General features: G+C 34.9%; 2 protein-coding genes across 2 annotated transcripts; one reads left to right on the forward strand and one right to left on the reverse strand.

Annotated features, from left to right (window-relative positions):
• Positions 1-282: 282 nt before the first annotated feature.
• On the forward strand, positions 283-4,666 carry UPM1 (urophorphyrin methylase 1). The gene is made up of 5 exons (XM_020349284.3): positions 283-897; positions 1,839-1,916; positions 2,069-2,138; positions 2,831-3,108; positions 4,174-4,666. Exons 1-5 carry the CDS (start codon positions 388-390, stop codon positions 4,318-4,320), a joined length of 1,083 nt encoding a protein of 360 aa, XP_020204873.1. The 5' UTR covers positions 283-387; the 3' UTR covers positions 4,321-4,666.
• Positions 4,667-9,178: 4,512 nt separating this feature from the next.
• LOC109790166 (O-fucosyltransferase 20) lies at positions 9,179-13,052 on the reverse strand. The gene is made up of 6 exons (XM_020349283.3): positions 12,110-13,052; positions 11,682-11,847; positions 11,110-11,199; positions 10,682-10,965; positions 10,209-10,467; positions 9,179-9,823 (listed from the first exon to the last, which is right to left on the reverse strand). The coding sequence occupies exons 1-6, from the start codon at positions 12,787-12,789 to the stop codon at positions 9,605-9,607; spliced, it is 1,698 nt and encodes a 565-aa protein (XP_020204872.1). The 5' UTR covers positions 12,790-13,052; the 3' UTR covers positions 9,179-9,604.
• Between the last annotated feature and the right edge of the window lie 262 nt (positions 13,053-13,314).

Here is a 13,314-nt window from a genome sequence, read left to right on the forward strand (position 1 = left end):
ATCAATATCATGATAAAAAAAATCGAATATAATCATTTATAATATAAGAAAAAAATTGTTTAAACTAAAAAATAATGAAACAAAGGGGAAAAAACTCAAATGCTAGTGAAATGAAAAAAAAAATGATTATAATTGTTTGTAACAAATCTAGTGTCCAAATTTTGTTATATTAAGAAAAAAAAAAAAAAAAAAAAAGGGAAAGTACCCCATTGACATTCACTTAGGCATCATGTCCCTCCCAAAAGCCCAAGGGCAAAGGGAACAACACTGTCTCCTTAATCTCTCCAAAGTCCATTCCACTGTCACTCTCAAACTCAAACATCTTATATACAACACAACAACTCCATAAACCCTTTAACGCCACTCCCTCTTTTGCTACCACCCCACATGGCCCTTCTTCACAAGGTGGCACCTTTCTCCTCTCTCCACTCCCCCGCCACCCCAAACCCCCATTTCCCCCGCCGCCACTCCATTTCCTTCTCCCTCTCCCCCTTCACCGAGAAGCACTCCACAGAGAGGTACCACAGGGACCAATGGGTCTACCACACCAACCCAGAGCCCCAAACGACGTCGTTCCCCCTCCCTTTCGACTCCCCCTCCATAAGGGAGGACGACATCGCGCTGCAGCTGCCGGAGCTGAGGAACCTCCTCCGCGTGCTCCGGGAGAAGAGGGGGCACTGCGGCGGTGGAGGGGAGTGTGTGCCGGGGAACGTGTTCTTGGTGGGCACTGGCCCTGGGGACCCTGAGCTTCTCACTCTCAAAGCTGTGAGAGTGATGAAGGGTGCTGATTTGTTGTTGTATGATAGGTTGGTGTCCAATGATGTGCTGGATTTGGTTGGACCTCAGGCTAAGCTTCTCTATGTGGGAAAAACTGCTGGCTATCATAGTAGGACACAGGTAAACTAACACATGTGACTGCCCTTTTTGGTATTTGCTATGTGATCCCACATCGACTAGTGATAAGATCATAATATCATAATAGAGTATTTAAGTGGGATAATTCTTACTTTATAAGACGGTTTTGTTAGGTTGATTGATATGACCATAATAGAGTATATAAGTAGGATAATTCTCGCATTATAAGATGGTTTTGTAAGGTTGAGTCAGTTTCAAATATTGCAAATTTGTGGAAAATTGTGACAAATGGGGTTGTTGTGACTGTGGATTTGGGATTGTGGAAAATTATGGATATAAGTTGTTGTTGTGGCCGCAATTGTGGTGGTTGCGGGTTTGTCGCGATCCTTGTTGTTGTGGGAGATTGTAGATAAATGTGGTTGTTGTGGTTGTGATGACATTTATGTCATGGATTTTGGATATTGAGTGTGTGTGTTTGGATACAACTTAGAAATGCTGTTGAAAGCTTGTCCAGTGAAAATAAAGAGTTTTTTTTCCTAGATGTGACTCTAAAAAATGCTTCTGGATTTGTATCTGGACAGGCTTATTGTGGAAAATTATGGATAAATGTGGTTTTTTGTGGCTACAATTGCGGTTGCATTTTTGTGGTGATTCTTAATATTGTGAAAAATTGCGGATGAATGAGGTTATTATGGTTGTAATTATGGTAGTGATGCAATTATTGATATGGGATACTCCCAAACCTTGACATTGTGGCTGCAATTGAAGTCAGGGACTTTTTTTTTTTTTTTTTTTTCAACCTTGAGTTGTGGGGTTTTCTTGGAATTTCTGATGGATTTTTGCTGGAGTAAAAAAATTGTTTTTGTGTCAACTTTTGAAGCTCCTTTGGAAGTGTGATATTTGTTTAGAAGGTGTAGAGCTGTTTTGAGCCCTTGATGCTGATAAATTATTTATTTATTTTTTTAATGGTTGACCTGTGGCAGGAGGAAATACATGAGCTTCTTTTGAGTTTTGCAGAAGCTGGGGCAACTGTTGTCAGACTTAAAGGGGGCGACCCATTGGTGAGTTTTCATTTGAGATTGATTTAGTGTGGTTGTAATTGTGAAGTGATTTAGTATATTAGCTTGTCATGGCTTGCATGATACTATTAGTTAATTCCTGATGTTTTGATGAACCGATGTTGATGTCTTAAATGGTTGATGGTTATTTCTAGGTGTTCGGGAGGGGTGGAGAGGAAATGGATTTTTTGCGACAGCAAGGTATCCACGTGAAAGTTATTCCAGGTATGACTTGTAAATGTAATGATTCAGTTGGCATTAATGTTTCATTGTTGAGCGTGTGTGCATACAGAGTTGTAGAACTTGAAACAAGTATCTCTCAATCAATTACATGTATTTTCAGTCTGTATAATCATATCACGTTTTGCGCCATTTGTAGCAAGTCAATGATTAATCATGCTTATGTTGACATGGAAAGATGCTTGGTCCTAGGACCTAGGCACTAAGTACTGCATAGCTTTTCAAGTGGGCAAAATGAAAGTTTTTTATTTTCATTTTTCTGCTTTGTAAACAGTAGAAGCCAATAGAGAGTCCAATGGAGCCTTGTAATCCATGTAGCTAACCTCACCTAATGGGATTTGGCTTTTGATGTTGTCATTATTGTTTGTAAACAATAGAAGTCGATGCATAGTATATCATCGCATTCAATTAAATGGACTACCTACTATGGAAACTAAGTCTGGCATTCATACAGCTTATACTTTATAGTTATACTACACTTATAGGAAAATAATATGAAATGAATGCATAAAACATGACTTCTATTGTGCTCACGTCACCTATTCTTTTGTATTGTTTAATTGATCATGTTTAGGATGCGAGACATTAGTGGATTTATGAATTATGTAATAGTTTCTGGAAGAAAAGGCGGAACAGTGTTGATTCCATTGTAATTAATTAATTCTCATTGCTTGCAGGGATAACTGCTGCATCTGGAATAGCAGCAGAGCTGGGAATTCCATTAACTCATCGTGGTATTGCAAATAGTGTGAGATTTCTCACAGGGCATTCGAGGAAAGGAGGAACCGATCCTCTCTTTGTATCGGAAAATGCTGCCGATCCTGAATCTACCTTGGTGGTTTATATGGGCTTGTCAACCTTCCCTTCACTTGCACAGAAGTTAATGCAGCATGGTCTGTCGCCGCAGACACCAGCTGCAGCCATTGAGCGAGGGACCACACTTCAGCAGCGCACAGTAAGCATGATCATAACTTCTTTTCAACATAGTTGTTCTCTTCCTACTACATTAATTGAGTTGCTAATTATTATGCCCTATCATGTGATCACATTTCCAGGCATTATTGGTTTATAATGAAATGATCATTTTACTTTTAACATACTAGTAAAGTAACAATTTTTGCTTATGAAAAAGGAATGAAGGTGGACTTGTTTCAGTATGGTAGTATCATATTGAAACTTAATGAATAATAAATATGCTATCCTAAAATTATTGCAAGTTGTGTGCTATTGAGCATCAATTTTACCTCTTCTATTATGCAATACCAAAAATGATGGTTGTAAATGAGCTCTCCATAATAACAAAATGAATCTACACTTGTAAACTTGTGAGTTGTGATATATGAAAGACAGTAATGATGGTGAAAATTTTATTCCAGTTTTCATTTACTATTAGAAATCCATTCAATTGAAATTATATGCAGACAGAAAAAATATTTCCTTTTGTAGACAGAAGTCTGTACTTTGAAGACCACCACACCACCCCAACTTCCCTCCTCACTCGAAAACAGTTCTAGTTCCAAAAATTCCCACTCGACTTTCTGGCACCACTTTGGCGTGTATTATTGTCAGGGTTCTAATCCTCTTTATATTAGAATATGAAGTGTGAATATATAATTTTTGGAGTAAAACATAGAACAGCACAGGACCCACCATATCTCATGCAGAGGCCCACAAATCCAGTATAATTACAGGAGTTTCTGGTGTCTTTCTCTTTATGAAAATACCATTTACATGTTTCTAAGGAAAAAAGATTATCCAAATCCTTATTGTTGATGCCTTTGTTTTTGTTAATGTTGACAAATTACCTACTGTAAAAGATACTCAGAAATAAAAGATTGAATGAGGGGTGTCATGAAAGTGAAGTTTGAGAGATTATATTTTGTACTTCTGAGGTTAACTTAAACTGATCAATAAATACAATTGTAAAATCAGCAATATATGCATAGCCAGTTCTTCCGAATTCAACATTTCTGGATGCTAGGTCCAAAAGCTGATTTTACTATCATTCACAATCATGCAGGTTTTTGCTGAACTAAAGGACCTTTCTGAGAAAATTTCAGCTGCTCAGCTGGTGTCACCAACACTGATTATTATAGGAAAAGTTGTTGAATTATCACCATTTTGGCCTGTTTCTGCAAAAGAAGAATCATGTTTAATGCAGGCATGATATGATATTGAAGAGAAACATTATTGATGGAAATGAAGGATTACCTTGGTGATAGTTGGTTTAGCATGAAAGCATGCACAACACAAGGGGTATCGGTAAACATACTCAAATCTATTCTGGAGATGTGGGAAAGCAGGCAAGATGTCTGATGTTTATGGAAATGCAGAACTTCTTCCCTGGTTTTGGGGTATCTATTGGAGTGGTTGGCTTAGGCAGAACTGTTTCAGAGCCAATTTTGATTTTCCATGTTCCAGATTGGGATTAAAACAAAGTAATACACAGGTTTCTTGATCTGGTAACTTATTCCAGATCTGGTAACAGATTTACTCTCATTTTTGTAAAGAAACTAATACACAGGTTTCTTGATCTGGTAACTTATTCCAGTCATTGGGAGAAAACTTGTACCATAAGCTATTTAGCATCTTTCTTTCAAGAAGGAATATGAATGTGTTAAGTCATGATTTCATTTGTTCCATTTAAATTCATCAATGTTGCTATTCATAGCCATTGATTCTATTTTTCATTCATGTGTTCTTGTCACTTGATATTAAAGATACTGCCTTCATACTGTAAACTTGGCGGTTATTAGCATTCAGCTTTGTTTGCAAGTGATGTGGTATTATAATGCTATTGCTTAGTAGTTATGTAATTATGGTATTATGGTACACTTGATGGGATTTATTTTTCTTTTCCATTTCATGAACAAAATTGTAAGATACTCTTTTTTATGTTCTTTAATTTGAAAATAGAGCTGTCTGCCACGAAATATTTTATTTGCAAAATTATGTTAAATAAAGTACATAATTCATTCTTAATGCTTTGTTTAATTTGGTAACAATTATTCTCATGCTTTTAATTATTCATCCTCGTTATTGGTGTGCTGTTTGGACATGTATCATGTAATTTGTAATAGCTATTTGTTATTAATGTTTGAGACATGCATTAAAACATAAACTGTGTTTTTTATTTTATTTTTTTTTTAACTTTTTTCAAAATTTAGAATATTAATATTTTAATTAATCAACTTAACTATCTAACTCAATTATTGGGTTGGGTCTTAATTGGGTTGGCTCTTAAAATAGGTTAAACTCGACATGAATATCTAATAACCAATTTAGAAATATGTATTTTAAATAGGTTCAATGATTAATGTCAAAATATTCCCTTTTTATATTAGTTTTACAGTACAACTTGTATAATGGCCTCATTTGGTGTTACATTACTCGAGGTAATTCCCGAAAACAAATTCGCTCATTCAGTTGAAAAGGGTCTAAAATATTTTTTAAAGGCCAAAAGATAATATATTACATATGACTTGAACACAAGCTGTACCGAAAAGGAAAAAAATAATAGAAAACAACTCCAAGGAAAACAGAGTGTTGTAGCTATAGCTAATTTACATTTCCCTGCCAGCTACCCATGTACCTACACCAATATCACAGTACACTGATGCTAAAGTGAAATAAGCTCTCTGCATAAAAATTTCAATCAAAATTGATATAACCAATTCAATCAATCCTTCACGAACTGTGTAGATTAGAATAAAGCAGTTTGTTCTCAACATTGAAATAAGGGTAAACATTAATAGTAGCTAATTTAGCAAGTTATTTTTGCTAAGTTCATATTGACTCCAATCCTTATAAACCACGCTTAGAGGTCTATGCATTTGGATATCAAGTTTATTAACCACAAGAGCTAATTCATCAATGCCACAAGCACTCAAACAAGGAAACTCCAAAGGGTCTAAATTGAAACTTCTAAATCATCTTACCTCAAGTTCATCCTAAACTTCTAAATTCTAACTATTTAAGAACATAAGAACTTAAGGGTTATATATAAAAAGAAAATTAAGAAATTAAAAAACTTGATTGTAACAATTTAAAATTTGAGGACTGAATTCAAGTTAAAAAATTATTAAGCAGTGAAAATTACACATTGGTTAATAATAAATGCAATTAAGTTGGTCTATTCACCTGTGTAATTGCCGTGTTATCCAAACTTCTATATTTCCTGTGGATTGGGGTTCTCTACAGTTGTATTTTCAACTGCATGAATGCTAACCATTAAAAATAAATTTTATGCATTAAATTATAAAGTAAATTGTGAGTTAAAAATCTCTAGGACATAAAATGATTTCGTAATTCGTATAATTCCTGTAATTGACATAAAATGAGTCCAAATACATGTGTGGTTTAGGAGAAATTGATTCGTTGTAATTGCACTACCAGGACTGACAAAAACAAATGTTCAATTAAATTATTGTCTCCCTACATAAACTTTTAGCCATTTGGCACCTTTTTCCTGTTAGGAATTTTCCAATAATTGAGATTATTTTTAGCTTCTTAAAGGGTGCACATCTGGATAATACCTACATTACAAGTTTTTCTTTCTTCATGATCCCATAAATTTCCAACAAAACTTTAGATTTCTGGGCCATGAGGGGTCCCATTAACACCATGTCACACACTACTTTTATGCTCAATTCCACTGCAGGACATCCACAAGGCTACAACCTTATTACTGATAGCATGTCCCATGGGGACCAGTTGGTGGAGATCAAGGAATCTTAGGGCTTTTTGCAAGGCCATTGTGCAAAGGTTCCTGGGTGGAGGACATACCCTTTTATTAAGAGGTGATCCTCAATTATTTTTTTTTCATGTCACAGGTATCCCGAACGTACTGTGTTAGAAACTAATCTTATTCATGATACCATGATTGTGACTAACTCAACGAGTTTTCAAACATAATATCGAACAACATGAATTCTCCGCTAAATAGATCATCCCTATATTGTGTGAGCACAGGGTAGAGGTGATCTTGAATTTGTTGACACAATTGTCCCCATAAAATTTTAAAGAATGAACTAAATATTATGTGAATCATACAAAAAAAATACAAGAAGAACTAACTAACATTGCATGTAAATGCTGATTGGTGAATTTATGCAGGTGTTCTGCAGAGAAGCAAAGCAGTGAATGCTGAATAGTGCTCATGTTCAAGTTGAACAGTAGCAGGCAGATGCAGCAAAAACTAAAAAGGGGTCAGTCAGAATAACTTTGGAAGGTACCATTATTACACTTGGCATGTCCATTGCTTTCAAACTTTTTCAGGTACAGCTGATGCTGGTAGATAACATTGACAAGAAGATAAAACCAAATTTGAGTAGGTCATGGTGTTGTTTGACTTGTTCAATAGCCATCAACATTTGAAGTCATGAACATTTCTTGGTTTATAGGAACATGCTTATAAATAGTGTCTCAATCTTAGTCCACCAATAACATGATATGTTTTTGTTTCAAAATAATGGCACTCCAAGCCTTCTTCTGCCTTGGATCAAATGGATTTTGTGAGATGATTTTAAATCTAGTGAATTTGATGCTAAATTCCAATCAAGTTCATTCAAGGAAAATGGGGGATTCATTTCATGCTACATGAGATGCATCAATAAGTTAAAAGTAGTATAGTCAATTGAATAGATCAGATGTTGGAAGAAATGACAATAGATCTTTCTCACGTACATGACAGGTCAAGTTCAAACTTTTATTTCTCTTTTTTAATAAATAATCAAATAAGAGTTTAATTTTAATACATTTTCAATTTGAAGATTTTATATTATAAATCGCTCTAAATACAATTTTTTAATCATTATAAAATCAATAATTTCCAATTACATGATAATTCATAACTAGATGATTACGTAAAAAAAAAAATACATTATAATGTATTCTAATTAAATTTATTAAATAATAATGTTTGCTTTTTCCTTCAAGGGCCATTAAATGTGTGCCAATAGAAGCAATTTTTTTTTCCACATAATATAACATGAATGTAACCAGAGTATCAAACACTGTATGTATAAATGTTTATTTTTTAAAAAATAATTTTTATAAAAATCAATAATCTTGTTATATATGTCACAATTCATGATTATATGACGATATAAAGGGAAAGATAGACCAAAGAAAAATTAATTTGACCTTGTCATATTATTCAAAAAAAGGAATACAATACTAGAAAGTGTAGACTATGATAGGTTAGTGGCTGCCTTCTGACATGTAACATCCTCTAAATGTGGATGTAATTGGATGATTTTCAAATAAGAGGTTAGATATGTTTCAATTGTGTCCTGAGTAATTGTCAGTATACCCTGAAGCTAACATCAAATCTCAACCAGAATAATGCCAAAACAAACATATAATGCCAAGCTTACAATAATGTTAGCTTTGGCAATTGGGGTGGTCCTACCTAACAACAGGGCACCTATGTTTAAACTTTGAAAAAGAAATGCTTTCATATATAATTTTGTCTAAACTTTTTTAAAAACTTACCATTTTTTCTTAAGAAGAAACAAATAATTTAATTTTTATAAAATATTAGTTTAATAAATTTACATAATTAACTAATCAGAAATCTTTTCTAATTTAACTTTTAAAATTATTATTATAAAAATTAACAAAATTTACTATACATAACAATTTATAATTGAATAACAATATAAATATAAAATTTCTTTACATTGTAAAAAACTATTTGCTCAACAACAAAACAAAACTGTTATTGTTTTAAAGAACCATGACTTGTTCTGGAAAACCTAAGTCACTTTAAAACCACCTTTTTCGGTTCAGAAAACACAAGTAACTGACCATAATACATTTTTCTTAACATTCTAATGAAAAAGAAAAAATGCACCACATTTAAGTTTATGAAAACTACTATCAGAATATTTACAATGATTTTCTTTCCTGATATTTGAATACCAATCCAATCACATTTTGTTTCTTCTAGTTTTTGACTTGTCTTACTTTCGTACTGAATTAAATGGTAGCAAGGGTGGCACAAGGTGATCTTTAAGATCATGTGACAGGAATCCAAAAATGATTATATATACAAATATCAACTAGTCTTCATATTGTTGATAAAAAGAATTACACAGCAAAAGAGGACATGTATCCTATACAATCTCTATAAAGAAAAAAATCAAAGAATGATCTGCTGTTGTGTATTATTTTGAATCTATCATTTGACTGATGATGGAAATGTACATTGCCAGACATAAACGTGTTCAAGGAATAATGATACACCTGCATGATGAGGAGTGCTTGACATGATATGTAGTAAAAGATGGATGCTCAGAAGTTATAACTCCCATAGTTTCCCTGAAGTGGTTCCAAAGGGATCAAAATTGCTCATCTTTTTGATAATAGCACTCACTTCCTTGTTAATTGCCAAGTAGCTTTTTATGCCACAAACTTTGGCATTAATTTGTAAATCATGATGGAGCATGTCAGTCATCATTGCACATGCACTCAGGAATAGGATACTTGGTAACATCTCTCCCAGCCTTGGAAGTTCTAAGTTCTGGCTGCCCCAATGAGTCTTGGTGCAACTCCTTGATAATCCTGTTGAACTCTTCTTCAGAGAGGGACGAATTGTGAAAATATGGGAGCATGTGTCTCTTGTTTGGGGTTATATATTTTTTGTGACCAGCATATGCCCGGTGACCCTGAATAAAGTGAAACATTTTAAGTCCAAGAAATTAGACATTGTCACATTGGCTGATAAAGCATTTTCTTTTTTCTATTTCCATTTCATGTTTCCACAAATGATTATAGAACTACCGACTTGTTTTTTTCACTTTGTTTCCTGTTTTCCTAGATTTGTACAAGACATGGTGAAAATAGCAAACTGATATTTTCACCATTTCCTGTTTTGTTATGTTTTCACTATTTCCTACACAGATATTTCAAAACAAGAAACAAATGAAAATAAGTTGGCATTTGTGTAATTGTTGTTAAAACAAGAAATAAAATGTTTTTTTCCAAACCAATCAGGCTTTTAAAATTCAAGTGCGAAGACTAAAAGAATCACCAACAACTTAACAAGCATACCTGAATTGCATGGCCCATGTTTCCCCCATGAGATGGCATGAAAATATCACTCTTCTCAGAGACTATGTAATCTATGGCAGCCATTATGGAAGCCTTATTTGCAAATGGTTGTAGTTCTCCAGGCAAGGCAAGTTCCTCCTTGCTATAAAAATTTGGGAATTCTTGGATTAATGGAAGCAAGGCTTCTTTTCCACCCAAGGGTTGCCCTCCAGCCCAATAAATTCTTGCATTCTTTGGAGCTCCTAGACCTTTCAACAGCCTATAAATGAAATCAAAACATCTATCAGAAAATTCTATTATGTTGTCTATCTCTGGTGAAAATTTTAACTTGTTAACCTTCTTGAGACGTACAACAGCAATGTCCTAAAAGACTTATCCTCAATATCCACACAAGTCCCAAGGACACACTAGAAACGTTGTATAAAACATAGTTCTTAAAAACAACCAATTAAACAAAGTGTTAATATATTCACCTGGTAACCTCCACAGCATTCAAGGGGCATAAACCAGCCATCTTCCTTTCATGGTAAGTCATGTTTGATCTTGCAGTTAGGAGCTCCGGCCGCTGTATCCTTTCATTGTTAATAATCTCATCAAACTCAGGACTCAGACCAGGGAGGCATCCAGTCCTCACCCACACATCCTTTTCCATTCTTAGATGAAGAGCAAGGTAAGGTCCCTTGCTCTTCATTCTCTCTGCAATCCTGTCACCAAGTTCCTGAACCGGCTGAGCAAACCTTAATGCATTGAAAGCAACCTGAAATAAAAGATGAGAACTAACTTTTAGAAGCTTCAATCAGTTGCCATACATGTAAATTCCTAGAGGGTGAGTTTCAGTTGTTTTCTTTTTCTTCTTGATTTTCCCTCTTTTGCAAAGGAAGAAAATTTGAGTGTCAAATACCTTGCATCGAAGCTTTTGAAGATCAGAAGGAAGATCCTTTGACAGCCTTGAATCCAAACCACGTAAGAGTAAAACACCTTCTCTGTTGAACTGCACAGACAACCAGGATTGTAATTAGAAAAAGGAATGTGTTTTTTCCAAACAACATAAATACTCACTACTTTTCCCATACAAGATAAAAAAGCTAGGTGAACAATGCAAATGTAACACATTGATAGGGACTATGGGGGCCTCTAATTACTTATCTACAACATTGCTACTCTGATTATACTAATGTTGGTGTCATCCATAAAATAACCCTCTTTGAAATATTGAAATTAGTATCAACACTTCAGGAGGACTCAAAATCTGGAGAAGCTAAACCCCATTAAGCATTACTGAAGCAATGAATAGAACACTTGAAGAAAACAGAGAGGATGAGAGAACACCTCTTAAATGTTTCTGTTTTTTGAGGATAATTTTCAAAACTCAATAGATTTGGGATGAGAAGTTGAGTCTTGAGTAGTATTAAACTGTTTTGGAAAACAAATTATAAAACAAAAAGTGAAAAGTGAGTCAAAAAAGGCTCTTACTCTTCTGAGATATCTTGAACGGATCCAACTAGGAGTGACATGAAGAGGAGGACTCCCCTCCACTGGCCTTGTCATTAGGTGCGTTGATGGCAATGCTGACACCACTCGCACATCATTGGCAAGAACTCTCTTGAAGTGCTCCAAGTCAAATATGTCACCAAATTCACTGCAACCAAACCAAACCAATATAAAAACATCACAAATAAGGAAAAACATTAAAGTCACACCACACTTTTTTCTACCGCACACAAATAAGAAAAGAAATTTAATCAACACTAATAAAGTAACTGGATCAACATAAGGAAAGAAATTCATATTTGTAAGGCTACACATAACTAAATATGTTGTCCAAAATTTAAATTTTGAATTCATATAGTTAAACCCAACTAAATGAATCAGCATAGACTCGGGACAAGAATAATATTTACCTTTCATCACCCCAAATGACATTGACTTGCAATATAGGAACAACCAAAGCAGCTCCAAGAATCCTAGCAATGACAACAGCATCAACAATCTGATTCCTCTGCTGATTCAACCCCCCAGAAACCACCACCATGAGGTACTTTCTCCTATCCCTTAGAACCCCCTCACTTGCTCTTCTATAATCCCTGCTAAAACTCAAGCAAGGTTTGTATCCCAACCCATTTGGCTGCTTCCAAAACTCACTCTTCTCAACGCCCTCATCACCTTCCACTGTGTCCAATCCCTGTGCCCTCAGTTCCACAAGGGAAACCACCAAAGGGTCATTCTTCAAAATCTCATCTTTTTGCTCTCTCACAACACCAAGGTTGGAATTTGAAGGCGGGTTTGAGATCAGGCTCCGAGGCAGGGTTGTGGCACATGGGTAGGAAGAAAATGGGGTGGGGAGAATGAGGCCAAACTTGAGCATGCCAAAGAAACCAAAGAGAAAGAGTGTGGAAAACCACAGTCTAGGACTCCTGAAGATGCTGTTTGTGAAGAAGATAAAGAACCTGTTAGTGTTCCTTGAAGACTTCTTGGGAGAGTCAAGAAGAGATTGAAGAGAAGAAGATGATATGGAGTTTATGATCTGAGAAGGAACTGATATGTAAGACATCTTCTTGGCATTGTTCTTGGACTTGGCCATTAGAGAGAGAAAGGGTGTTATGTTATGTGACTGCTTTGCTTTTATTGTTCTGAACTTCTTCTTCACAAGAAGAAGGACATAGTGAGAGATTATGAGTTTGGTTTGTTTTTAAAAGAGACTCAATCTAGTTTTCATTCAAAGTCTCTTTTTCTTTTTTCTAGAGAGAGAGAGAAGAGGGTCGGCGGGAACACGAAGATAAATCAAAGTTTTTCAACGCGTAATCAAAGGAGTGGAAACTGAGGTTTGAGGATTTGGACAAGTTTAGTTCCGGTGAACATCGTTTTTAAAGTGGGAATTTTGGTTTAAGGTGTTGGCATTTGGGCATTCATTGTAATAACATTAATATTAAAAAACGTGAATTTCATTATAATTAACGTGGATATTGAATTGTAAATAATTATAAAATTATAAGTGATTTGGATCACACATCATCGACACATCATCGACACGTCATCGACAGTACTGGTACCTTTTTTTACAGAGGGTACCGTACCCTCTGTAAAAGAAGGGTACCGGTACTGTCGA

This window comes from Cajanus cajan, chromosome 10, assembly GCF_000230855.2.
Source record: "Cajanus cajan strain Asha chromosome 10, NIPB_CcT2T_4, whole genome shotgun sequence".
Taxonomy (NCBI): Eukaryota; Viridiplantae; Streptophyta; class Magnoliopsida; order Fabales; family Fabaceae; genus Cajanus; species Cajanus cajan.

Excerpts from the sequence above, each read along its gene's own strand:
- UPM1 (XM_020349284.3), top strand. The coding sequence starts at position 388 with ATGGCCCTTCTTCACAAGGTGGCACCTTTCTCCTCTCTCCACTCCCCC. Across the intron at positions 2,139-2,830 it reads CCACGTGAAAGTTATTCCAG|GGATAACTGCTGCATCTGGA; the intron begins GTATGACTTGTA and ends CATTGCTTGCAG. Across the intron at positions 3,109-4,173 it reads CCACACTTCAGCAGCGCACA|GTTTTTGCTGAACTAAAGGA; the intron begins GTAAGCATGATC and ends ACAATCATGCAG.
- LOC109790166 (XM_020349283.3), bottom strand. The coding sequence starts at position 12,789 with ATGGCCAAGTCCAAGAACAATGCCAAGAAGATGTCTTACATATCAGTT. Across the intron at positions 10,966-11,109 it reads TTCAAAAGCTTCGATGCAAG|GTTGCTTTCAATGCATTAAG; the intron begins GTATTTGACACT and ends CTTTTATTTCAG. Across the intron at positions 9,824-10,208 it reads ACATGGGCCATGCAATTCAG|GGTCACCGGGCATATGCTGG; the intron begins GTATGCTTGTTA and ends CACTTTATTCAG.